This window comes from Oncorhynchus masou, chromosome 27 (assembly GCF_036934945.1).
Source record: "Oncorhynchus masou masou isolate Uvic2021 chromosome 27, UVic_Omas_1.1, whole genome shotgun sequence".
In the NCBI taxonomy this organism is placed as follows: Eukaryota; Metazoa; Chordata; class Actinopteri; order Salmoniformes; family Salmonidae; genus Oncorhynchus; species Oncorhynchus masou.
Genome location: NC_088238.1, coordinates 44,968,029 through 44,995,730, shown reverse-complemented (window position 1 = coordinate 44,995,730; position 27,702 = coordinate 44,968,029). Strand labels below are relative to the sequence as shown.

General features: G+C 44.0%; 1 protein-coding gene across 1 annotated transcript; it reads right to left on the bottom strand.

Annotated features, from left to right (window-relative positions):
- On the bottom strand, positions 1-26,919 carry chrnb1 (cholinergic receptor, nicotinic, beta 1 (muscle)). Its single transcript, XM_064939040.1, has 11 exons — positions 26,729-26,919; positions 23,500-23,633; positions 22,697-22,741; positions 21,719-21,828; positions 20,348-20,456; positions 18,434-18,578; positions 17,995-18,183; positions 10,792-11,015; positions 6,530-6,705; positions 1,146-1,293; positions 1-828 (listed from the first exon to the last, which is right to left on the bottom strand). Exons 1-11 carry the CDS (start codon positions 26,787-26,789, stop codon positions 682-684), a joined length of 1,488 nt encoding a protein of 495 aa, XP_064795112.1. The 5' UTR covers positions 26,790-26,919; the 3' UTR covers positions 1-681.
- Between the last annotated feature and the right edge of the window lie 783 nt (positions 26,920-27,702).

Below are 27,702 nucleotides of genomic sequence, written 5' to 3'. Positions count from 1 at the left end.
TTACAGGCCTCTCTCATCTTTTTAAGTGGGAGAACTTGCACAATTGGTGGCTGACTAAATACTTTTTTTGCCCCACTGTACATATATGTGTGTGTGTGTGTGTGTGTATTCTACTCCTGAATACAAGAATAAACTTCATACACACTAAAATACACAACGGATGACCAGAGGTACATATAGTATATATGCCAAACACACATACTCACTCTGGTAAATTAAATGTATACACTTGGTATTTTATAGTAGGTTTTCACTGTCTTTATCCTCCCAACAAACATATAACAATCAATAAATATATTTTAGTAAAACCAGGGCCCGTATTCAGAAAGCATCTCACAATAGAAGTGCTGATCTAGGATCAGTTTAGCCTTTTAGAACATAATGAATAAGATTCCATCGACTGTGGGCTGATCCTAGATCAGCCCTCCTACTCTGAGATGCTTGATTCCTACTGCCCCAGAACTACAGCAATGTCACACTTAGGCACAGCAGATATAGAAAAAGAAACCCTTCCATGTACAGTATAGAGTAGCTATGTCCAAGGCATGTAGAGGATCTCGCTATGCATGTCTGTTTTGGAGGCTGGGGCAACTGTCATGGCTTCTGGGGTTTCAGTGAGGTAAAGTTTGGGATCTTGTGTGTGTGTGTGTGTTCATGCATACGTGGAGTGTGTGTCCCACGTTAGGGGTACTTAAAGGGGTCGCTGGGGGTGTGGTTGAAGCTGGCGTCGGCGAAGATGCCCAGGGTTCCCACAGTAGTGAAGACCACAAAGATCCACAGGAACATGCGATCCACTACCATGGCTACATACTGCCAGTCCTCCTTCAGCTGGAGGGGGAGGGAGAGAAACAAAGAGACAAAAGTCAGGAAAGTAAAGGGATAGAGAGAAAAGGAATCCATAACAGGAATAAATAGATACGAGTGAAGGAAGAGAAATAGACGGAGCTATGGGGAAATGTACAGGCTAGAAGCTATAGACATCTAAACTTTCCCTTTCCTCTTGGACCCCTCTCCATCCACTCAGCCCATGCCCAGACCCTATATAGATCTTCAATAGTTTTCCAGAAGCTGGAGAAATTGTAAGGGAAACTAAAGACTTCAAATGAGAACCCTCAACCCAGGCAGGTCCCCCACACAGCACTCACAGCAGCAAAGTCCTTCTCAGCCTGTAGCTGCTCAGCGATGTAGATGATGGCCTCGATGGCAGTCTTGAGCTCCGGAGGCAGAGTGAGGTAGTGGCTGGGTCCGTCGATGAACTTCCTCAGGTCAGTACACATGCCCTCAGACTGGTACCTAGACATAAACAAGATACAAATGTCCAATCCCGAATAAACTACCACTACCACCGCCTATTCCCTATACGCCTAGGCCGTTTCGTGGCTCTGGGCCTGTATTCATAGCGTCTCAGAGTGCTGGTATAGGACCAGTTTGCCTTTCTGATCCTAGATCAGCACCCATTAAAGCTGATACTCTTTATGAGTAAGGGCCCTGAAGGCAATGATGGGTGTAGGCAAAACAGGGTACATTTCTGCCTCGCTACTGTATCAGGGATTGCAAAGTGGACCTAAAACTTCAATCTTCTTATCTTTTCATATCTACAGAACTGCATAGTGGGTACAGGGGTTGATTTGAGAGAAAGGACGGGTAAGGGAGATAGAAGGGGTTAAAACTAGTCCAGATGTCACCACAGAACAAGCAGGCAGAGATGTGCAGACAGGCCCAAACCCCACAAGGCTCATCACTAATTAACCAGCCGGCTAACAACAGTGCACTTCCTTTCCCTGTATGTTGAGAGAGGAGAGAAGGTCAGATAAACTTCCTTTCAGCTTCTCCCTCAGCTCTTTAGCTAGACTGGGCCTTTTTCTGCTGAGATAAGGTCAGAGAAGCTCCCTCTCCACTCCTCCTCACATTTTCTCCCTCGGGTCTTTAGCTAGACTGGAGCAGTTTTTGCTGACAAAGCTGTTCTGAAGAAGTGGGGTTACTAGCTATAACGATGGGCCGACACAGCTTTACTGCGAGTTGCCTTGAGCAAAGTGGGCCCTATGGGCCCTGGTCAAAAGTAGCGCAATATCTAGTAAATAGGGGCCATTTTAAACCTCTAATCCTGGACATATTGAGATTATTCTACTAGTGGACCATATGTAGTCTCTTCTCTCAGGTGGCGGCATCCTAGCATTTGTTTTGTCTGAAACAGCCCTCTCTGTTGCTGTAGCCCTGCGGAGACTGGAAACTGTTAGTGTTGCAGTCCTCTGTAGCTACCACCAGGAGTCAGCATGGTGCTGTGTCTTTTAGCCTGGCTATGGTGTGGTCCTAAAGCATCTCCCGGGCAAACAGGCAGGTCTTCTATCGCTCTCTGTAGTCTATCTACTTGGTATTCCGGGCAAATCCTGGCTTTACAATGCAGTGGTGTGTGTGTGTGTGTGTGTGTGTCTCCCAGGCCGGCGAGGCGAGCAAATCACCACTGACCTCAGCAGCTCGTCTCCCTCTCTGTTTTTCTGGGATGAGCTACCTGACTGAGGGGGATAGACTCCTCTCTTCTCCTCCCTCCTCTTGGTCCCCCTCTCACAGCATCACTTCATCAGGGAGATGTAGATGAGTAATCAGCGAGACTAATTAAACTAAGACCGGCCACCAACGGTGCCAAGACACACACTAAAACCAATTAAGAAGGCCAGGGGGGGCACAGGCTGTGTAGGGGGGGGGGCGGAGGGGCGTAGGCAGAGAGATATTGCTGCCTCATCGAATCGCTCTAGTAGTCACCCCACTCTCCTCCATCTCCGAATCGCAATCCCCCCCCCACACACACCCACGCACACCAGGTCTAATGTGTTAGAGGCGATTTGCGCTGATCATCATTATTTTAGCAATGATTTTCGCACTCTCTCTCTCTCACGGCCTCAAACTTCAATTCCCCTGTGAGTTGATTTAGAGCGGCGGGAGGACGTGCCTGTGGTTAATAAAGGTGTAGGTGCCTGCCTGCTTTTCAATCTGTGAGTGTGTGTGCGCTTGCGTGCGTGACTATGTGTGTGTGCACTTGCGTGCATGGCTCTGCGTGTGTGTCTGTGTAAATGACCTCCAGGGAGGGTTAAAACATGTTCTCAGACACTAAGTTATCCATTAGGTCCTCATGGCAGGAATCCCTGGGGGGGCTGCTCTTCCTCAGAACTGAATGAGTTAACAGTAAATGATGGTAGTTCACCTTAGGGGACACTAGGGAAAGTCAATGACCCCAGAGGTGAGTCGTCCCCAACAGACCCATGTGTAGAGGCTGTGGCTAAGTCTCAATTGGCACCCTATTTCCTACATAGTGCACTACTCGCGCTGGTCAAACGTAGTGCACTATGCAGGGAATAGGGTGCCCTTTGGGAGTCAGCCCAGGTCAGTACTTTCACCAAGTAATCTGTGATAGAAGTTGCACCCCTATCTCACAGCCATCTTTACCATCAGAATGACAATTATATATATTTTTTTTAAATCATTGAAATGGTGCAAACATTGGCTGGAGGGAGTTTCCACCATTGTTAAATCCACGATGGGGAGAATAGGTACACTTAATATGGCCACTGGTCCCATCTATCACATCACAGACACAGAAATCGAATGGGAATGTATATTCTAGAATGACCTTCAAATTACCATAGAGATAGTTAGAGGATTCAACTTGGATATAACCCACTTTAGCATGGACATTAAAATGATGGAAGCCCTCAATGGCAAAGTAGTCAACTGGGTGGAGATTCCAATGGGTTGGGCGCGATCACCCAATGAGCAGAGCATTGTCTTCTTTAAATAGGGTGCTATTACAGAGTTTCTAAACCCAGAGGCGCAACATTGTGAGACTTCCAGAAAGGCTTGCGAAACAGACCAGGCCGTGGCTTGGGGTTTGAGAAGTCAATGAAAGTGAAAAATTCTTCCTTAGTTCTTCATTTTCTCTAAATCTAAAAGCCACGACCTAGATTCGAGCCGCTGTCTTAAAGATGCACTATGCAGAAATTGCTCAACCATTTCCTGGTTGCTAAAATTCTCATAGCCTAATTTCAGTTCATGTGACAAAACAAGCAAGTATAATGTAGAGCAGTGGTCATCAAACGGTCGATTGCGGGTCGATCTCCATGGCATTCCTAGTCGATCACCAAATATTTCTGTAAAAAAACGAACAATGAGACGAACAGAGAGCAAATCAAGTGAGCCTATAGGCCTACCGCTGACCAACCAGTTAGCTTAGATCACCGTGTCTGTAGTTTCCTAGAGCCACAGACTTTAAAAAGAAACCTCAAATGCACAGCAAAGTTGATACTGTGAGATTTCAAAACCATGACTAGAGAGACTCAACGAATAGAGCAAAGAGCAGCTGTTTTTTATGAATAAGTCTAATGTTGAAGTTGTTTCCAGCACTGTCAACACTCTGTTAAAGCCATAAAATGCGTGTTCTCCCTACTTCCACTCACACTACAACCAGCACTGTAATAGGAGTAACCACCATGAATTGGTACATGAGGCAGAAATAATGCAGTGCAGCTTGAGATTTGCTACCAGCTGGAAGACTGCATCCCCTTTTCTCAGCGGAGAGCGGAGGGACGGTGTCAGTGAGGTGAGAGGTAGCCTCACCGCTGCTCCCTCCCTTAGTGATGGGCCATTCGTAATTTGCATATTGCTACAACTTTTTTTAATAGCTCAATGTTATTCTGCAAAATAATTATCTGAAGAGGGTGAATGTTCACTGCAGAAACAATACATAGTGGGGAAAGCACATCTGGTCCACAGTGATTATTTTCCAGTGCGTAAAAACAAAAGAAATGTACAGATCTAATATTTTGGCCAGGTAAAAATGTATTTCAATACACATTTCACGATCTGACATAATGGGATTTTGGGATACGGAGCTATAAACGGAGCTATTTCGCCTACAAAAATAATATTTTGGGAAAAAAATTAACTTTGGCTGTCTACCTGGGAGTCTCGTGAGTGAAAACATTCAAAGTTCAAAGGTAAACAATTTAATTTGATTGCTTTTCTGATTTCCGTGACAATGTTGCCTGCTGCTAGCAAGACATAATGCTATGCTAGGCTATGATAAACTTACACAAATGCTTGTCTAGCGTTGGCTGTAAAGCATATTTTGAAAATCTGAGATGACAGGGTGATTAACAAAAGGCTAAGCTGTGTTACAATATATTTCACTTGTGATTTTCATGAATAGGAAGATTTTCTAGGAAGATTTATGTCCGTTGCGTTATGCTAATTAGTGTCAGATGATGACAACGGTCCCGTTCACGGGATGGGGTGTCACTACAGGTTAAGCATTTTGAAGAGCCGTTTGGGAGCCTGCTCAATGAAAATACTCTGAAAGCCCATCACTACCCTCCCTCCCCTCACACTGACCATCATATGCAATCAGTCCAGTAAAAAAAAAAAAAAAAAAACAGAAGTTACATTTTATGCTCTCTCAGCTATGCCTCACAAGTAATACAACAAATGACCTACTACCAGTGTGATCATATACATACATTTTTAAAATATCATATCAAAATGGTCTGAGAAGAACATTGGCAGGGCAATTCAAGCGTAGCCAATATGCAGTTATAATGTATTGGGCCTATAGTCTACTGCACAAACCTCATTGCTACAGCACTGTTTTTAATTGGTTAATGTTGCGTAGGCTCATTTTAAGTCATGTTTTAAAACAAATCTGAGCGGTAGATCTTGGCTTGCATTTGGACTCAAAGTGATCTGGATTCAGAAAAGGTTGGTGACCACTGGTGTAGAGAATAATTCATTGTACCCTCTAAACCGCTGAGAAATATATTTTCAGCTGTTTGAAGTTGCTGTACAAAAAATAAAGTAAACTATGCAAAAAAGAAACTTAAGAACAGAGAGCATAGAAATAGTACACATAGAAGATATCTACCGCTTCTTAGACTTGCTTTCAAAGAGAACGATATATATATATATATATATTTCTTGTTGAAAGCAAGTCTAAGAAGCGGTAGATCTCTTCTATGTGTACTATTTCTATGCTTCCTGTTCTTAAGTTTCTTTTTTGCATCGTTTACTTTAGGTTTTGTTCAGCAACTTCAAACAGCTCTTATATATATATATATATATATATAAATACACATTTCTATGTGATTTTGGTCAGGTCACTATCGAGGGAGTGCCTTGATTTGACGGCCTGCACATGCACAGTTCGACGAGAGACGACTGTTAGAGCCAATGACGTGTTTCTACGCATGAGCTTAGCTAGCCAACGTTGCCATGACATAGCCTACAAGTGGGATTGGGGACTGCTATTGGATTTACTGCTACTACAGGTGGCGGTAAATCACCAATATCAGCATTACACTTTTTTCAAAAACAAAATAAGAAAATTGACTACTTTAAAATGAAGATTGTCTCAATGGCACCACCCATGCATGCTGTTACAGATGCCATAATGGCACAGATACAAAATGAGACCTCTTTTCATCTCTTTGGTGTTGGGTTAACATTTGACCCCCTCCCCAGTGACCTGTAACCCCTGACCTCTCACCTGTTGGGTTTGGGGAAGAGGAAGCAGGTGTTGGGCTTGCGTATGAAATACTCGTCAGCAGCGCGGCTGATAGCCATATTGTTCTTCTCCCTCCTGGGGGGCTGGTCCAGGGAGAGGGGCATCTCCACCTTGGGCCGCAGCATGCCCAGGTAGGGGGGCAGCATGTGGATGAAGATCTGGGAGTGGAGGAAAGGAAAGGGAGGGGAGAAGGGAGGGCTTAGCACGGCAGGCAGTGCAACATTGATTGAACTATAGAAAAATGCCTTGTTTTTTTACTGCATGGGGGTAATCATTCAAAGTAATATTCAGTGATATTCATGGATTTGAACAACCTTCATGGCTTTCCAGAGACCTACTGTCAGTAATGAATGTTTCAGTGGATATGTCTGTAGAAATACCTTCAGAAATACCATGAATCAGCATGTTATTATCAGCAAGCCTGTTGACCAGCTGTTGCTTCCGCTAACTATACTTGTATCTCGTGTGTGTGCGCGTGTGTGTCCGTGTGTCCGTCTCTCTTTCTCGTCTCTCAAGGTGAAAAATCTGCCAATGTGCCCTTGAACAAGGTACTTCACCCCAATTTGCTCCAGTGGCACCATACTTCTATGGCTGACCCTGTAAAACGTTCGGCAAACTCATTCCACAGAGGGCCAAGTGTGGGTTCTCTCCTCGTACTCGATTGATAAATTAAGGTCACTGATTAGTAAGGAACTGCCCTCACCTGGGTCTCTAGGTCTTAATTGAAAGGAAAAACCTAAAACTAGCAGACACTAGGCCCTCCACGGAATGAGTGACACCCCTGGTCTAAAACAACACATTTCACTGCACCTATCTGGTGTATGTGACAAGAAAACATCTACATACACTGTGTACAAAACATTAGGAACACCTGTTGACTGTCGAGGTGAAAGCTATGATCCCTTATTGATGTCACCTGTTAAATCCACTTCAATTAGTGTAGATGAAGGGGAGGAGACAGGTTAAAGAATGATTTTTAAGCCTCGAGACAATTGAGACATGGATTGTGTATGTGTGCCATTCAGAGGCTGAATGGGCAAGGCAAAATAGTTACGTGCCTTTGAACGGGGTATGGTAGTAGGTGCCAGGCGCACTGGTTTCAGTGTGTGAAGAACTGCAACACAGCTGAGTTTCACGCTAAACAGTTTTCTGTGGGTATCAAGAACGGTCCCACCACCTAAAGGACATCCAGTCAACTGTGGGAAGCATTGGAGTCTACATTGGCCAGCATCCCTGTGGAACGCTTTCGACACCCTGCAAAGTCCACGCCCCGACCAATTGAAGCTGTTCTGAGAGCAAAAGGGGGTACAACTCAATATTAGGAATGCCAAGAGAGTGCAAAGCTGTCAAGGCAAAGGGTGGCTACAAAAATATATTTGTTGGACACTTTTTGGGGTTACTACATTATTCCATGTGTCATTTCATAGTTGTGATGTCTTCACTATTATTCTACAATGTAACACTATATAGTTGGAAGGCTACTGTCCACCACTCCAGTGTCAGATATACACTCATTGAGTTTGCACTAAAGCCGACCTTCTCGTTCTGTGTGTGTGTGTGTGTGTGTGTGTGTGTGTGTGTGTGTGTGTGTGTGTGTGTGTGTGTGTGTGTGTGTGTGTGTGTGTGTGTGTGAGAACGTGTGCTTGCATTTGTGTGCGCGCTTGTGTGTCCACTCAATCACTCCGACACACAAGCCAGCTCTGCATGTGTGTGTGTCTGAGTGAACACACCGTAGAAAACTATTTTTTTGCATGACTGAGTCTCAATGCCTCAACCCTCTCATTCTCAAAAGTAGTCGTATCAGGGAGGAAAATTCAATCAGGTGCCAGTAGAAAAGCTATTGGGGCAACAGACTGGGAGCCTCTACATGCGTCTGTTTGCAGATAATGGGGCTTAGATATGAGAGAGAGAGAGACCGTGTCCGAATACCCGTACTTGCATAGGCATTTTTGGTATGCGACAATGGAACGTTTTACAGTAGATGACATTTCTAAAACATAGTATACTTTAAATGCCAGGATGTCACTCATTTTCGTCAGAGCTGCCAAGCGCCGACATCAGAGCGAGAACTATCAGACAAGCAGCGCCTGCCAACACACACACACACACACACACACACACACACACACACACACACACACACACACACACACACACACACACACACACACACACACGAGTACGCACAAATGTACACAGGCACACGCGCCAGAGGAACACACCCAATAAAACTCTCCCAGCTGGAGATAACACACTTCAACTAGACGAGCAGTAGGTTAAGAAGGAGGAGGATGTAGTATGTACTGTTTGGCGTCTCTCTTGTTTTTCCTCAATCCATGGCCTTAAACAACCCCGGATTTCACTCATCTTTACCGGTGTTCCGTTACATCATGCACAGTCCGAGACTATGTTCCCCTTCCACTGCGGTCCCCTGTTAAAGTTCCCATGTATTAGTCCACCGTGGTCAGTGTGTATCAGAGGAGGCTGGCGGGAGGAGAAATCAGAGGACAGGCTCACTGCTATGCCTGAGATTGATGAATGGAAAGGGTTTGATACCATTCTATTTATTCCATTCCAGCCATTACAATGAGCCTGTCCTCCGATATCTCCTCCCAACAGCCACCTCTGATGTGTATCTAAAGAAGGGGACTGAGCCTCATAGACGACATACTTTCTGGAAACCGCTACCGTTTTAGAATGAGGGGGGTACTGTAGCTCTGCTGGTCTGTCTGTCTGTCTGTTGCATGGGCTCAGGGACATAGAGGTGTCCAAGAGAATGACATCACTCAACGAGGTCACAGGACCGAAGCTAGAGACAACCCCAACCTGACGGCTGAGCTGAGAGACATGGGTTTGGAACAGAGAGTGGAGCTGAGGTACATGGAGGCCAAACTGACAGCCGGTGAGATGGAGGAACTGAAGAAAGAATGCCGGGTTAGTGAACAAGGTGGTCTGAGCGTCACTAAGACTGAACTGCAGAGCCACAAGAACCTAGTGGATCAACTGAGAGGAGAGGTGGAGGAGCTGAAGAGAGAGAGAGAGAGAACGCAGGCCTTCTCTGCTGCTTTTGGCCACCCAGTGGGACCCTTCAATGCTGACACCTCTCTGGTCTACACCAATGTCCTCACTAACATTAGTAACGCCTACAGCCCTGATACAGGGCCTTCACAGCACCAGTGAGAGGGGTCTACTAGATCAGATTCATTGGTATGGACAACCGTATAATGGCGGCAAACAACTACAATGATGGACACAACCAGTACTGTATGTATCCAATGCAGTGATTCTGTTGCTGGAGAAAGGAGATGTGGTCTCCATACGCCGGGACTCGGTATGTTTATTGAAATCAGCCTGTCTTCAGTGGCTTCCTGCTGTTTCCTATGTGATGGGAACACCATATCTGAGGTTTAACTGATTTCGGTGGATGTCACATTGAAACTCTAAGTGCATTCCTGAATTTGACAATAAAGGCCTTTTAAAATCACTCTCTCTTCTTCACATAAACAGACAACGAAGTGTGGACTAACCCACAATGGTCATAACCAATTAAGGCTAACGGTCATCTTTGATCCAATGTGTGATGTCACAGTGAGTAACAAGCATATCTGGTAGTGATCTCTGATCTCTGCTCTATCCAATTTCATTTAAATACAGTCAGCTCAGGAAGTAAACTGACATTCCAATTACATTATTTCTCAGTGCTTGCTACTCACTGTGACATCAATACTTTTCAAATTGTATAATATATATATATATTTTGGGGGGATTTTGAATTTTTGTTTACTTCCTGTATTGGCTGAATTTAAATGGAATTTACCACAACCCTGGATATCGCATTTCACTCTGTCCTATGTGGCATTCCCCATTCACTGCGAGTACACTGATATGCTAACCAGCTAATTAATAGATCCTGTCAACGGGTCTCTCTGCTCAGGAAAGAGAACTCCTCAGTTGAATCTCTTCTAGTTGTTGATGTACACGCACTTTTAGAGGAGGGAAAAAATGAGGAGGAACAGAGGGAAAGGCACGTATGGACACACACACACACCTTCCCGCCTGCCTGAGACTCCCTTTAGAAATCTTTTTCTTCTTCTTCTTCTATCGTTTTCTTCTGCATTCCTCCTCCGACCATCATAAATATATTTTGCGTTTTCATCGTATCAGTTTCTATGAGGAAAGGAAGGGAGAGAGGTGGGGGGAGGAGAGAGGGGGGGGGGTCCTACAACAGAGATGCCCAATCTCACCTTGCGGACCCACATGGGCATGTGGTGTGTGGAGGGGGACCGGTGGTGCAGGTTGAGGACCACCACACTGAGGATGACTGAGACGGTGACCAGGATCATGGTGAACATGAGGTAGTTGACAATGATGGGGACACCCAGGGAGGTCTCGGGGACCTTATCAGCCAGCAGCAGCAGGAACACAGTCAGGGTGAGCAGAACGTTGATGGACAGACCCATCTTCTCACCTGGAGAGAGAAAGGAGGACACACAGAGAGATAAATAGATGAACAACATACAGAACAAATATTTTACACATAGGTTAGAGATGACACACACACACACACGAGCGAGAGATCTATATATACACACTGACATTATACAGAATTGATATACAATTTAGATATGGATACACGCACACACTTTCTTTCCCCCCCACACACCCCATCTCCTCCACCCTCCTCCCGTCCCCAGTTGCTTACCAACAGAGGACACACAGCGTGAGTCCTCCCGTGGTCAGGTTAATGCGGTGCACAGCGCATATATAAAGCCTAATAGGCTATTAACAGAGCAATTATCCCCCTTTAAATCATTTGTAACATGTCCTTAGTCTGGCCTACTGAGCTTGTGTGTGTGTGTGTAGTTAGTGAGAGGAAAGGAGAAGACAAAGGGGATTGATTCTGTGTGTTAACAGTAGCTGGCCCATTATGTAATGCATCAGCTAATGACTTGTTTGGGGGGATTCATCTCACGTTCCCTTTCTGGGGAGGCAGGGAGCCATAAAATAGCATATCATCAAAATCAATCAATTGCAGCACATTTTTGGATTCATTCAGCGGTTTTATCCTGATTAAGCACAATACCATTTTGAAATTATGTTGAAAGTTCCATTTATATTCCTAAAACGTATGTGGAAAAATGTTGCTGTCACCACTTCCTGTTGACAAGACATATTGATAAAAAGCCCAATGTCAAAACACAGTTTTAAAGTGTCAAAAATCAATAGCCAATATTCAGAAACAGTTTGTACATTTTATGTTGATTTTCAATATATCACAATCTCTACACACATGCAACAATAGTAATCAAATTACTTATCAAATTACCGAGCACATTGTAAAGTGCACACGCACCAAAAACCCTGTTGCTTTGACAAGTGGCAATAAATCACTCATTGATTGAAACCAACTCAAAACTCACATGGAAACATCAGTGGTTAGAGGACTACCTGCAGAACACAGTCCACTCAGCTACATTATGGAAATTAGCATACTGATACTGGGGTCACCAAAACAGAAAGAGAAGTACAACACTGTTTTGTCAATCACTCATTGATTATCACGTTGAAATCAATAACACAAGAGGGGAGAGGAAGTTCCACATCCTGATAAAACTAACACAACTCAAAAACCCACACGGAATCTAGGAATAATGGGTACATCACTGGTTAGAGGACACTTTGTGGAAGACGGCTAGCTCCATTTTGAAGTGTTGCATTTTGATTGTGGGTCGCCAACACCATAAGTGTCACGCAATCCTTTTTTTATGAATCCCTTCCATGGATATCACGCTGAAATCCATAGAACAGGGGGCAAACGTTTAAACTAACACCATTCAAAAGCCACACGGAAACTTAATAACCTACACATGATTGGTTAGATGAGAACTTGTAGAAGGCTTATATCTACAGTTGAAGTCGGAGGTTTACATACACTTAGGTTGGAGAAAAACGTAATTAAAACTAATTTAGACAAGCAAATTTCTTGTTAACAAACTATAGTTTTGGGAAGTCCGTTAGGAAATCTACTTTGTGCATGACACAAGTAATCTTTCCCAACAATTGTTTACAGACAGATTATTTCACTGTATCACAATTCCAGTGGGTCAGAAGTTTACATACACTAAGTTGACTGTGCCTTTAACTTCACTAGGGTAGGGGGCAGCATTCGGAATTTTGGATGAAAAGCGTGCCCAAATTAAACTGACTGCAACTCGTCCCAGAAGATTTGGATAGAAACACTAAAATAATGTCTGTGACTATAACAGAACTGATATAGCAGTTCACGAGCTCTATGGCTTCCTCAACATGTGACCAGTCTCTAGGCATTGTTTAAGGCTTTTACTCTGAAAAATGAGGGAGATACAGCACTTTCAATCAGTGGCCAGTGGAAATCTCCATTCATCAGCCATGCGCCCTGATCGTGAATGCGCCTTTCTTGTTTCTCCTTTCTTATTGACGAAGCTTTTGTCCGGTTGAAATGTTATTTATTATTTATGACAAAAACAACCGGAGGATTGATTTTAAACATAGTTTGGCATGTTTCTACTAACTTTTATTGTACTTTTTAAAAACCTTTCATCTGGAATTAGTGCACGCGCCTTCTGCAGTCGGATTACTGGACAAAAAGCGAACAAAGGAGGTTTTTGCTCATAAAGAGGGACATTATCGAACAAAACAAACATTTATTGTCTAACATGGAGACCTGGGAGTGCCACCAGATGAAGATCATCAAAGTTAAGTGATTAATTTGAATGCGATCTCTGACTTTTGTGACACCTCTCCTTGTTTGGAAAATGGCTGTATGGGTTTCTGTAGCTAGGAGCTATCCTAACATAATCACAAAGTGTGCTTTCGCCGTAAAGCATTTTTTAAAGCTGACTCAGCGGTTGCATTAAGGAGAAGTTTATCTATAATTACATGCTTAACACTTGTATTGTTTATCAATGTTTATGATGAGTATTTCTGTTGTTTGATGTGGCTCTCTGCACTTTCACCGGATGTTTGTTCGAGAATGCATTTCGGAACATAACGCACCAATGTAAACTGAGATTTTTGGATATAAATATTAACTTTATCGAACAAAACATACATGTATTTTGTAACATGAAGTCCTATGAGTGCCATCTGATGAAGATCATCAAAGGTTAGTGATTCATTTAATCTCTATTTCTGCTTTTTGTGACTCCTCTCTTTGGCTGGATGGCTGTGTTTTTCTGTGATTAGGTAGTGACCCAACATAATCGTTTGGGTGTGCTTTCGCAGTAAATCCGTTTTGAAATCGGACACTGGTTGGATTTACAAGAAGTTTATCTTTAAAATGGTGGATAATACTTGTATGTTTGAGGAATTTTAATTATGGGATTTCTATTGTTTTGAATTTGGTCCCCTGCAATTTCACTGGCTGTTGTCGAGGTGGGACGCTAGCGTTAAACAGCTTGGAGGTTAAACAGCTTGGAAAATTCCAGAAAATGTCATTGTTCAAGAAGCTTCTGGTAGGCTAATTAACATCATTTGAGTCAATTGGAGGTGTACCTGTGGATGTATTTCAAGGCCTACCTTCAAACTCAGTGCCCCTTTGCTTGACATCATGGGAAAATCAATAGAAATCAGCCAAGACCTCAGAAAAACAAATTGTAGACCTCCACAAGTTTGGTTGATCCTTGGGAGCAATTTCCAAACGCCTGAAGGTACCACATTCATCTGTACAAACAACAGTACGCAAGTATAAACACCATGGGACCACGCAGCCATCATACCACTCAGGAAAGAGACGCGTTCTGTCTCCTAGAGATGAACGTACTTTGGTGCAAAAAGTGCAAATCAATCCCAGAACAGCAAAGGACCTTACTTCCAAAGTTGTGGCAAAATGGCTAAAGGACAACAAAGTCAAGGTATTGGAGTGGCCATCACAAAGCCCTGACCTCAATCCTATAGAAAATGTGTGGGCAGAACTGAAAAAGTGTGTGTGAGCAAGGAGGCCTACAAACCTGACTCAGTTACACAAGCTCTGTCAGGAGGAATTGGCCAAAATTCACCCAACTTATTGTGGAAAGCTTGTAGAAGGCTACCCGAAGTTAAACAATTTAAAGGCAAAGCTACCAAATACTAATTGAGTGTATGTAAACTTATGACCCACTGAGAATGTGATGAAAGAACTAAAAGCTGAAATGAATCAGTCACTCTGCTATTATTCTGACATTTCACATTTTTAAAATAAAGCGGTGATCCTAACTGACCTACGACAGGGAATTATTACTAGGATTAAATGTCAGGAAACGAGTTTAAATGTATTTGGCTAAGGTGTATGTAAATTTCCAACTTCAACTGTATATTTTGGAATGAGGGGTGTTGATTTCGGGAGGCTGCCATCACAGAGCAGGAACCATAACCCTTTTTCTTCAAGGAATCACGACTCACAGGATATCAACACCGCCAACGGTTGGCTGCCATTTAAGTGATAGTTTGACTGTCAAATTTTCAAATTGGTATGTGGTCAGCAACTTTTACAGAGAGACCGACCCACATTGTCAGTGCCATTTGAGAAAGAGAATTACAGCTGCGTTTTAAGTCACATATACTTCTCACCAATTTAACCACCTAGAGATAAAATAAAAACAGGCCCTCTATAATAGAGCGTCCATTGGGACAGTGCAGCAGGCTGAACATTTAACGTCCCGACTAAAAATGATAGAATCAAGTGACGTAAAAGTTGCTTAAAGGACACAATTTTTCACACCTTAAGGAGTGGGTTTGTGGCCTTTGTCATCTCTGCAAACAGGGAGTACACATGCATGTGTGTATGAGACCTTGAGGAGGGGGGGGGGCATAGAGAAGCAGAGAGCTGAACAGAGAGAAAGAGACTGTCTTTACATACAGAGCCACAGGGACCCGTGCTTAAATGTGTACTTGTACTGTCTGTGTGTTGTGCTGCTACGCTACGGTGCTATCACAGTGTGGCCAAAGAACACCCCTCTAACTCCCCTCCTACAGAAGCCTTGGGTCCATAAAGAGAAACATGTTCACAGGTAGGGTGGGTTTTAACAAGCTTTTTTTTAGTGTTGAAGTGTGCTTGTGTGTGTGCTTGCGTGTGTCTTGGAGCCTGAAGGAACATTCTGTGCTCGTGGTCACCCATGAGAGGCTGTGTGTGTGTGTTTGTGTAGGAAGACGAAGGTCATAGGAAAAACACACCATTTCTACACAATGAGAGACTCTGTGATAGTTAGCCTGGTTCAAGCACTAAATGCTGATTGGCTGACAGACATGATATATCAGACTGTATACCATGGGTATGACAAAACATGTATTTTTACTGCTCTAATTATGTTGGTAAGCAGTTTATAATAGCAATAAGGCACCTTGGGGTTTGTGATATGTGGCCAATGTACCACAGCTAAGGTCTGTGTCCAGGCACTCCGCATTGCGCGTAAGAGAAGCCCTTAGCCGTGGTATATTGGCCATATACCACATCCCCTCGTAGCTTATTGCTTAAGAATGCCAGACCCGTAGCACTCGTCTGTAGCCATGAAGTGCTTTGAAAGGCTGGTAATGGCACACATTAACACCATTATCCCAGAAACCCTAGACCCACTCCAATTTGCATACCGCTCAAACAGATCCACAGATGATGCAATCTGTATTGCACTCCACACTGCCCTTTCCCACCTGGACAAAGGGAACACCTATGTGAGAATGCTGTTTATTGACTACAGCTCAGCGTTCAACACCATAGTGCCCTCAAAGCTCATCACTAAGCTAAGGATCCTGGGACTAAACACCTCCCTCTGCAACTGGATCCTGGACTTCCTTACGGGTCACCCCCAGGTGGTGAGGGTAGGTAGCAACACATCTGCCACGCTGATCCTCAACACTGGAGCCCCTCAGGGGTGCGTGCTCAGTCCCCTCCTGTACTCCCTGTTCACCCACGACTGCATGGCCAGGCACGACTCCAACACCATCATTAAGTATGCAGATGACATAAGTGATAGGCCTGAACACTGAGACAGCCTATAGGGAGGAGGTCAGAGGCCTGGACGGGCGGTGCCAGAATAACAACTTCTCCCTCAACGTGATCAAGACAAAGGAGATGGTTGTGGACTACAGGAAAAGGAGGACCGAGCATGTCCCCATTCTCATCGACGGGGCTTTAGTGGAGCATGTTGAGAGTTTCAAGTTCCTTGGTGTCCACATCGCCAACAAACTAGAATGGTCCAAACACACCAAGACAGTAGTGAAGAGGGCACGACAAAATCTATTCCCCCTCAGGAAACTGAAAAGATTTGGCATGGGTCCTCAGATCCTCAAAAAGGTTTTACAGCTACAAAATCCAGAGCAGCAAGGCACTACAGAGGGAAGTGCGTACAGCCCAGTACATCACTGGTGCCAAGCTCCCCGCCATCCAGGACCACTATACCAGGCGGTGTCAGATGAAGGCCCTAAAAATTGTCAAAGGCCCCAGCAACCCCAGTCATAGACTGTTCTCTCTGCTACCACTTGGCAAGCGGTACCGGAGCACCAAGTCTAGGTCCAAAAGGCTTCAACAGTTTTTACCCCTAAGCCAAAATATTCCTGAACAGGTAATCAAATGGCTACCAGGACTATTTGCATTGTGTCTCCCCCCCCAACCCCTGTTTTACACTGCTGCTACTCTCTGTTTATCATCTATGCATAGTCACTTTAACTATACCTACATGTACATGTACATATTACCTCAATTACCCCAACTAACCGGTGCCTCTGCACAATGACTCTGTACCGGTGCCACCTGTATATAACCTCGTTACTGTTATTTTCACAGTTTTTTTTAAATTTCTTTACATAGGTATTAGGTAAAACACTGTTGGTTATGGCTTGTAAGTAAGCATTTCACTGTAAGGTCTACACCGGTTGTATTCAGCGCACGTGACAAATCAACTTTGACTTGATTTAGCAGACGCTTTTATTTGACTTATGGGTGGTCGCACTACCCTGGCGCTACAAGCACCATGCTCTACCAACTGAGCTTCAGTTGGACCATACTACAACAGCAGGCTAATTTTAAAAACATGTATACCGATCTATATGGTTCTATAAATTATTCTGTTCAACCTACTATTAAATACAGGCAATCCTGTTTTAGGATGAATATCATGATGAACACGGCAATATCAACATAGACATCCACATACTCCTTAAATGTATTCATTTCACTCATTCTATAACACTGTTCTCTCTGCTATACTAGAAGAAGTTGCACCTAATATCTGTCTTGCATTACACCCCTAATAGTTAAGGTTAGTATTAGAGGATGCTAAACTGATCCTGAATCTATGGCTCACCAGCTTCAAGGTTAGGGTTATGATTATGGTCAATGAGGCTAAACTGATATTAGATTTGTGCCTATGTGTGGTGAGCGCTCTAGTACATAAATCCATTATTATTACACTGATCCTAGACCTGTGCCATCTCACCAGCGTCGGGCGGCAGGTAGAAGTTGAAGATGGCTATGCAGGTGAGGAGGATACAAGGGATGATGATGTTGAAGACATAGTAGAGAGGCTTCCTCTCGATGATCAGGTAGAAGGTGATGTCTTCATACAGGTCCTCACGGATCTCATTCTTCCTGCTGGGCTGGTGGCGGATGTACCATTCACCACTCTCTGGGGACAGTGGGTGTTTGGTAACATAATGAAAAGGTATCCAAAACAAAGTCTTTTTTTTAGTGAACATACACAGCAATGAAGATAGTTTTAATCATCAGTGTTCTAATCTCTTCTCTTGCCCTGGTCTCAAATAGTATTTGTGTTCTTTCAACACACACATTCGATTGTTTCCATTGTGCCAGCAGGACAACTCCATCTAAGTGCAGCTGGAGTAATTGCACGTTTGTGCGAGCGTGCGTCCCCTCACCACTGAAGCCCCCATCGTATTGAATCTCTTTGATCTCGTTGCCCTGGTCATCCAGAGCGTGCTGCAGGTCCACCTCTGATGAGTCGTAGGTGTAAGACTTGAACACCATGGTGCAGTTCTGCCAGTCAAATGGGAAGTACGTCACCTGGACACATGAAGCAGGAAGAGGGGATGTTTGGGTCACGGCTAGAAGGGATCCAGCTTTGTCAAATTAACGTCAGATGTAACTTTTGGTAGCAGGTTAGGATAACTTATGCAGCAGGTTAGGATCATTTACATAGCAGGTTAGGAGAATTAGGTTAAGGTTAGAAAAATTAAACGTGAGGTTAGTTTGACAAAAGGATCCCTTCTAGCCGTGACCGTGTGATGACAAAAAGAGAGAATAGACACACAGAGACGGTAAAAGTAACCTCAACAAGCGTGTGTGTTTATATGCGCGCGCAAAGGTGAGAATGTGTGCACACCTGCATTCAGTGTGTGTGTGTGTCAGTGTTTCCGCTGCAGTGATTTAGCTGTGGCGCTGCGCCACGTCAAAAATCATTGCCGGCAACGACCCCAAAATATGGAACATGAAAGAAGAAATTGTTTCTGCCGAGGCGCACTTTGAAGATGCTAGAACTCTCCATATTTACTTTTCCTCTGCAAACAAAACAAGTAATGAATAGAAAAATCAGATAACCTCAGAATAGATCTATTTACCTAGTCGGCACATTGTTGGTTGTTCTACGCAGCAGAAATATTCCTCTCCAGGTGCATTCAAGTGCCATAGGGAGGGGATCCCAGCTTTCCATTCCAACTTTATTAATTTCTCAACTCCTAAATATGCACGAATTGCACCATTTTAAACAGCGGCACATTTAAGCACCTTACTGCTATGCAATTGCACATGGAAGAGTATAATATAGTACAACACGGGTCAATTGTAGGGTAACTTGGGGTAAAACGCCACCCTACCTCAAGATCATTTTTCTGGAGTGACTTAAACTGTGATGAGACAGAACACGTTTGTTGTTGGGCAAGAGTAGTGGCAAGCAGGGAAAGTGTTGGGGGGGGGTTACCCCAAGTTACCCTAACAGGTAGACCTATATTATATTCACTGTGCTCATGCAAGTTATTTGGGACATGAAATGATTCAATAGGATGCTAACTAGTTAAAGGATGCAGATGGGCAACCCCATGCTTCAGCCTATTCATTTATAGCCACTATGCTACATCAGTTGGGCTATGATAATGCTTATACCTGATATTATGGACCCTGCATGGTCCAATATGTTACAATTATTTTAACAATTAATCATTTCTGGAGGTCAAAATCGTATTTTAAATGGAGTATGATGTCCTTTTAAAAAGTCACCAGAAAGGAGTTTCTCAGTCCTTCTACATAATAATGGGGGGGTAAAAGTAACACATTTTTTACCCCTTTTTCTCCCCAATTTCATGATATCCAATTTGGTAGTTACAGTCTTGTTGCTGTATCTGGGGGGCGAAGGTGCTTCTTCACACAATACCCGCTTAACCCGGAAGCCAGCCGCACCAATGCGTTGGAGGAAACACCGTACACCTGGCGACCGTGTCAGCGTGTATTACGCCAAGCACGCCACAGGAGTCGCTCGTGTGCGTTGGGACAAGGACATCGCTGCTGGCCAAACCCTCCACTAACCCGGACGACGCTGGGCCAATTGTGCGCCGCCCCATGGGTCTCCCGGCTGCGACAGAGCCTGGACTCAAACCAGGATCTCTAGTGGCACAGCTAGCACTGCAGCGCCTTAGACCGCTGTGCCACTCAGGAGGCCTGCTTACACATCTTTAAGGAAACACTGGTGTGTGTGTGTGTCTTCGCATCCATGTATGAATGTGTGCGCACTTGCATTCGGTGTGTGTGTGTATGTCCATGTGTGTGCATGTGTGTGTCACCTTGACCCCACAGGAACTACAGAAGAGGGCAGGGGGAGACCAGGTCACCCTCCCACTACTATAGGCCTGGACAGCAACATGGAGGGCCACATCAAACACACCATCATTACTGCAGAGAGAGAGAGAGAGAGAGGGAGGTGGGGGGGTGCAGAGAGAGCGACAGAGACAAAGAGAGAGACAGAAAAATACCAATCTCACTGTAGATTAAGTATCCTGTCTAAAGAGCTGTAAGAAATAAGCTTGCAGTTCCAATTAAACTCATAATGCCAAGATACAACAGAGACATCACCACAATTACACAGGCAGATTGAGCACGCAGTACTGCAGTCTACACGGCAAGGTTTTATAGGCTTGGCAATATGCTATTGAAAGCTCGTCCTTATGGCTAGGGCCCCTCTAAAACCCTCTCCCTGTTTTCAGAGGTAATATGAGAAACATTGAGCACCCACTCTCACACACACACACACACACGACGTGCACACACTTGCACGCACACACACACACACACAAAACAGGTGGAGCTAAACTCTTGTAAAAAAGGATTCCAAAAGGGTTCTTTAGCTGTCCCCATAGCAGAACCCTTTTTGGTTTTAGTTACAACCCTTTTTGGTTCCAGGTAGAACCCTCTGTGGAAAGGGTTCTACGTGGAACCCAAAGGAGTTTTACCTGGTACCAAAAAGGTTCTACCTGGAACCAAAAAGGGCTCTGCTATGGGGACAGCTGAAGAACGTTTTTAGGTTCTACGTAGATCGCACCTTTTTTTCTAAGAGTGTTAGAGTGTGTGCGTCCAGCTCCACTCCCCACTCCTCTGTGGTTCTGTGTGAGTAGGTTCCCAGCTGGGGCGTTGTCTGAGCGGTGCGGTGCCACTGGCTCTGTTATTGGGGAGCCGCGCTGCCTAATTGCCTATAAAGCAGTGATGAATGAATGGAGCAGAGGGGATATTTACAGCACAGTTAATGGGAGCCTCCACACTGACTGAGCGAGTGTGTGTGTACGCTGTCCTGACTGACCCATCCAGGTTCTGCCAAAACTATTGCAGTTAACTTAAAAGACATGGTGTTGAATGATAATGGCCAGGAGCAGAAGCCATCAAAATAGCCAATATTCTCAAAAAAACTTTAGGACACAACCCTTAGCTTTTTAGTATCTAAATGACTGAGACCACTAACATTATGTTAGTCATTTTGGAATTGGAACGTCAGTATACTTCCGGAATTTAAATGGACACCCGGGTAACAATATATACCATTTCAAATATGCTTTTATCCAAAGTGTTTTTGTATGGGTGGCACCAGCGGGAATCAAACTCATGTCCCTGCTGTTGCAATGCTCTACCAACGGAGCTACACAGGAGGAATAACAGGTTCTTACTTGTTGATGAGTACGATGTCAGGCAGCCAGACCTTCCCAGCAGGAAGTCGCATCACCTCGATCCCGTCATTGTCTTTAGGTTTCCAGGAGAGACGGTGGTCTGTCCACTCCTGATATCACAGCGATGTGTGTGTGTGTGTGAGACAGACAGACAGACAGACAGACAGACAGACAGACAGACAGACAGACAGACAGACAGAGACAGACAGACAGAGACAGACAGACAGAGACAGACAGAGACAGACAGACAGACAGACAGACAGACAGACAGACAGACAGACAGACAGACAGACAGAGACAGAGACAGAGACAGACAGACAGACAGACAGACAGACAGACAGACAGACAGACAGAGACAGACAGACAGACAGAGACAGACAGACAGACAGACAGAGACAGACAGAGACAGACAGAGACAGACAGAGACAGACAGAGACAGACAGACAGAGACAGACAGAGACAGACAGAGACAGACAAATTGTCCATGTTGGGTGTTGGGTTTAAGTTTCAATGATTTAAAACAGATGGAAATATCCCGAGAAAGACAGGACAGAAAAAAGGAGGGAAAAATGTGAGTGTGAGCAGGAGAAACAGAGAGAGACGGAAGAGAGAACTTTCTGATTTGAAATCTAACCACTTCATCATTTGATCAATTTATTTCACATTTTCCAGCTAGTGTCATTAACTATAGGGAGCACAATATTGCGGTGCATTTGGCCATGAATAATATCAATAACATTTGCATAAGTTTTTCATTTTGCATAAATTGTGTATTATTATTTCAAGTGTTCTCACTGAGTGCATGATTTGTATTGCGGTGTTGTGTGTGTTAACATTTTAGCTTATAAAGCCCTGCAGATTCACTGAGAAATGTTTTACATGCAAATAAAGTTATTGAATTGGAGCCTGGGTCAAGGGAGATTGAATAGTAACATTAAAGAAAGAGAGAGAGAGAGTACAGTTTGTACAGACACTTACCAGGTTCATGATAACAATTGTGCTCATCTCTTCTGCTTTCATGTTCTAGGGAGAAAGAGCACACAGTAAGGTCGTGGTGCATTATGGGAAGGCCCTCCCCTACAAGACAGTGTGGATTTCTGCACTCCTCTCTCTATACCTGAATCCAGAGAGGGGTAATGTTTGTAAACAGGGGTACAGTGGGGATAAAAGGGGTGAGTTGTTGGGGTTTGGTGGTACAGTACGTAGAAGTCACCTAACTACTGATTCAAGGTCAGATATTTTTTTTATCTCCCCAACGATTATGATTAGAATGTCGGTTGGGTAATCTGATTTTAGATCTGTGGTGAAAAGCAGCAGTGAATGTGGTTGGAGTGATTGTCTCTGACCAGGGTACATAGTTGCACTGAGCACAGAGAACCGACCGGCCAGGCGCTGCTATTTAAAACCTGCAGAGGAATGTCAGCTAGCTAGACAGCTGTCCTGACCTAGCAGAGAGAGGAAAGGAGATGAGAGGGGGAGAGGGAGGGGTCTAGCTAGACAGCTGTCCTGACCTAGCAGAGAGGAAAGGAGATGAGAGAGGGGGTCTAGCTAGACAGCTGTCCTGACCTAGCAGAGAGAGGAGAGAAGAAGAGGGGTGGGGGGGTGGGAAGGAGGGGTGAACCATGTAACTCTCCCTCTGTCACCTGATCTCTACATAGGGCTATCACTTACTCATTCACTTCCTGTAACACTTTGGATGTGTCATGTTCACTGGTATGTTGCCAGTAACGTAGTGGTTAGTTGTTTGTGTGTGAGTGCGTGTGTGTTGCGGCACCCTTTACCAGGCTGACGAAGGAGGAGAGGATCATGCCAATCCGGACCACCACCTTGGCGCCAGGTGAGGCCGTAGGGCGAACTTTCAGGTTGTAGTTGTTGAACAGGGCTTTCATCAGCTGCTTCTCCCCCTCCGACGCACCTGAAGGGGGAGGGAGGGAGGATGGGACCATAGAATGATATAAAATGCTATAATATAATATACAGTTGGAGTCGGAAGTTTACATACACTTAGGTTGGAGTCATTAAAACTCTTTTTCAACCACTCCACAAATTTCTTGTTAACAAACTAGAGTTTTGGCAAGTCAGTTAGGACATCTACTTTGTACATGACAAGTCATTTTCCCAAAAATTGTTTACAGGCAGATTAATTCACTATCACAATTCCAGTGGGTCAGAAGTTTACATACACCAAGTTGACGGTGCCTTTAAATAGCTTTTCCAGAGAAACTTCTGATAGGCTAATTGACATCATTTGAGACAGTTGGAGGTGTATTTCAAGGCCTACCTTCAAACTCAGTGCCTCTTTGCTTGACATCATGGGGAAATCAAAAGAAATCAGCTAAAACCTCAGAAAAAAATTGTAGACCTTCACAAGTCTGGTTCATCCTTGGGGGCAATTTCCAAATGCCTGAAGGTACCACGTTCATCTGTACAAACAATAGTACGCAAGTATAAACACCATGGGACCACGCAGCCGTCATACCGCTCAGCAAGGAGACGCAGCAGGCCGTCATTAAAAATAAGAATTTGTTCTTAACTGACTTGCCTAGTAAAATAAAGGTAAAATTAAAAAATAAATTCTGTCTCCTAGAGAAACGTACTTTGGTGCAAAAAGTACAAATCAATCCCAGAACAACAGCAAAGGACCTTGTGAAGATGCTGGAGGAAACAGGTAGAAAAGTATCTATATCCACAGTAAAACGAGTCTAATATCGACATAACCTGAAAGGCCGATCAGCAAGGAAGAAGCCACTGCTCCAAAACCGTCATAAAAAAGCCAGACTACGGTTTGCAACTGCACATGGGGACAAATATCGTACTTTGGAGAAATGTGTTCTGGTCTGATGAAACAAAAATGGAACTGTTTGGCCATAATGACCATCGTTATGTTTGGAGGAAAAAGGGGGAGGCTTGCAAGCCGAAGAACACCATCCCAACTGTGAAGTACGGGGCTGGAAGCATCATGTTGTGGGGATACTTTGCTGCAGGAGGGACTGGTGCACTTCACAAAATAGATAGCATCATGAGAGAGGAAAAGTATGTGGATATATTGAAGCAACATCAAGACATCAGTCAGGAAGTTAAAGCTTGGTCGCAAATGGGTCTCCCAAATGAACAATGACCCCAAACATACTTCCAAAGTTGTGGAAAATGGCTTAAGGACAAAAAAGTCAAGGTATTGGAGTGGCCATCACAAAGCCCTGTCCTCAATCCTATAGAAAGGTTGTGGGCAGAACTGAAAAAGTGTGTGCGAGCAAGGCCTACAAAACTGACTGAGTTACACCAGCTCTGTCAGGAAGAATGGGCCAAAATTAACCCAACTTATTGTGGGAAGCTTGTGGAAGGCTACCCGAAACATTTGACCCAAATTAAACAATTTAAAGGCAATGCTTCCAAATACTAATTGCGTGTATGTAAACTACTGACCCACTGGGAATGTGATGAAATAAATAAAAAGATAATACTCTACTATTATTCTGACTTTTCACATTCTTAAAATAAAGTGGTGATCCTAACTGACCTGATCCTAACTGATCCTAAGACAGTGAATTTTTACTAGGATTAAATGTCAGGAATTGTGAATAAACTCAGTTTAAATGTATTTGGCTAAGGTGTATGTAAACGTCAGACTTCAATTGTATCTGGATTGGTTAATTGATTTCGCTGGAATATAAGCCTATACTTTGGTGGCTCGGCAGGACCAGCCACTCCTGGCATAAAGCATGTTGTGGAACGGTGCACCCTTAACCTTCTGCACCTCACTCCTCTGAAATATTCTTAGACATTTTTTTGTCTACCAAAAAAGAGAAAAAAGAAAATATACAAGTAAGATTTGAAATCCTTGCCATTGCAACAGACAAGCTCAATCAAGCGCAGCTGAAGTGTTTGAAAAGATTTCAAATCTGAATTGAACCCAGGTCTGGAGAGAGTGCAAGCCCCTGTATAACCAGCCCGGTGGCCTTGTAAGCGTCTAACCCTTAGCCCCGCCAAACTGTCCAATATTGCCGCAGGGTAGCACTTCCATGCATAACTACTGTTTTCCCCTCTTCCTCTGAAGGTTTCACAGCATTTATAAAATGGCCAGCTTCAGAGGCAGCAGCATTCATCATGTGGCCCTACGAACCAGTTGCCCAGCAGGACCGCCTCTGACAGGGACAAATTACAGCCATCACACAACCAGGCACCTCCATTAGCCAAGCACAGGAAGGGACAGACAGATGGGGAGCCGGGAGGGACTCAGACAGTTGTTAAGCATTTAGTGCCTTTACCTCTCCCGTTTAGGCTACACCACGTAGGCCTCAAAATCAGGTAGGATGTGTGAGTAGAACTTATTTGGAATAAAAGTATACACCAGATTTCTATGTGAGCTCATGACAAAGGCCACAGTCACTTGTTATTCAGTGGCCTTTTAACTGTACAGAAATGATAGATAGGATAGATAGCTGAGAGTAGAGGCAGTAATGAGTCCTTCTGTATAGATGCCAGATGCCACACACCTCCCCTCAAACGAACTACAGACAGCTGGGTGGTAAAAAAAACAGAAGAAATAGAAGAAAGAAATTACTTTTTTTTTTGTAAACCACCATTATGGACCTCTCTTAATTATAAAACTCAATCACACTGATATGGTCTGGGGTGGTTTCAGGATTCCGTCAGGATTTCACATTGAAAATAGGTTGTGACTCATATGCAGGCAGTAGCCGAGGCCTAAATAATGCAGTTGGTCTGTTTTTTATTGTTGCTCCAAGTACTTCTCCTATTGATATATCTTGGAATAATCTTGTCATTTAAATCATATCTGTATGATGTCATCACGTCAGACTGATTTTATGGTTCACTCGCTGCTTGAGTTGCGCAAAACTGCACATAGTAAAGTGCATGTTTTAGGGGAACGCGCATAAAATAGCCGGCCCATCAACACTTGACAACAATTTAAATAAAGTAGGTATTTTCAAACTACATCGACCGTGAGTTACCATGCCTCCACAACTCTGTTTCTGAAGTCCCACTTACCTCCCACCGCGTATAGGCCACACAAGCAACATAACAGCAGGAGCAAGTCCAGGGCCCTCATGTCGACCCACAAACCGACAGGCCTTCAAAACAGTGAGTATTTATACTCTTTTACACGACAAATATCAGTTATTATACAGTTTGTGCGGTGTAGTTCCTCGGTCTCCGTGTAAATCCAGAGTGTTGCTGTCTGTCAGTCAGGCAGCTCGAGTTAACTGCCGTCTGCTCAAGTCTGCTCAAATTACCTCCACGTGAGCGGGGCACTGTGTCCACAGGGAGAGACCGTAGACGACTTGCACTGGAGACGCACGGATTTGATTCAGATTCTCATATAAAGTACCAGTCAAACGTTTGGACACACCTTATTCAAGTGTTTTTCTTTAATTTGACTATGTTCTACATTGTAGAACAATAGTGAAGACATCAAAACTATGAAATAACACATATGGAATCATGTAGTAACAAAAAAAGTGTTAAATGAGATTCTTCAAAGTAGCCACCCTTTGCCTTGATGACCGCTTTGCATACTCTTGGCATTCTGTCAACCAACTTCACCTGGAATGCTTTTCCAACAGTCTTGAAGGAGGTCCCACATATGCTGAGCATTTGTTTGCTGTTTTTCCTTCACTCTGCGGTCCAACTCATCCCAAACCATCTCAATTGGTTTGAAGTCGGGTGATTGTGGAGGTGAGGTCATCTGATGCAGCAATCCATCACTCTCCTTCTTGGTGAAATAGCCCTTACACAGCCTGTAGGTGTGATGGGTCATTGTCCTGTTGAAAAACAAATGATAGTCCCACGAAGCGCAAACCAGATGGGATGGCATATTGCTTCAGAATGCTGTGGTAGCCATGCTGGTTAAGTGTGCCTTGAATTCTAAATAAATCACTGACGGTGTCACCAGCAAAGCACCATCACGCCTCCTCCTCCATGCTTCACAGTGGGAAGCACACATGTAGAGATCATCTGTTCAC

Coding starts and splice junctions, on each gene's coding strand:
- chrnb1 (XM_064939040.1), bottom strand. CDS start 26,789: ATGAGGGCCCTGGACTTGCTCCTGCTGTTATGTTGCTTGTGTGGCCTA. Junction 6,706..10,791: donor TGCCCATGTGGGTCCGCAAG/GTGAGATTGGGC, acceptor CTCCACTCCCAG/ATCTTCATCCACATGCTGCC. Junction 829..1,145: donor CTGAGAAGGACTTTGCTGCT/GTGAGTGCTGTG, acceptor CTCCCCCTCCAG/CTGAAGGAGGACTGGCAGTA.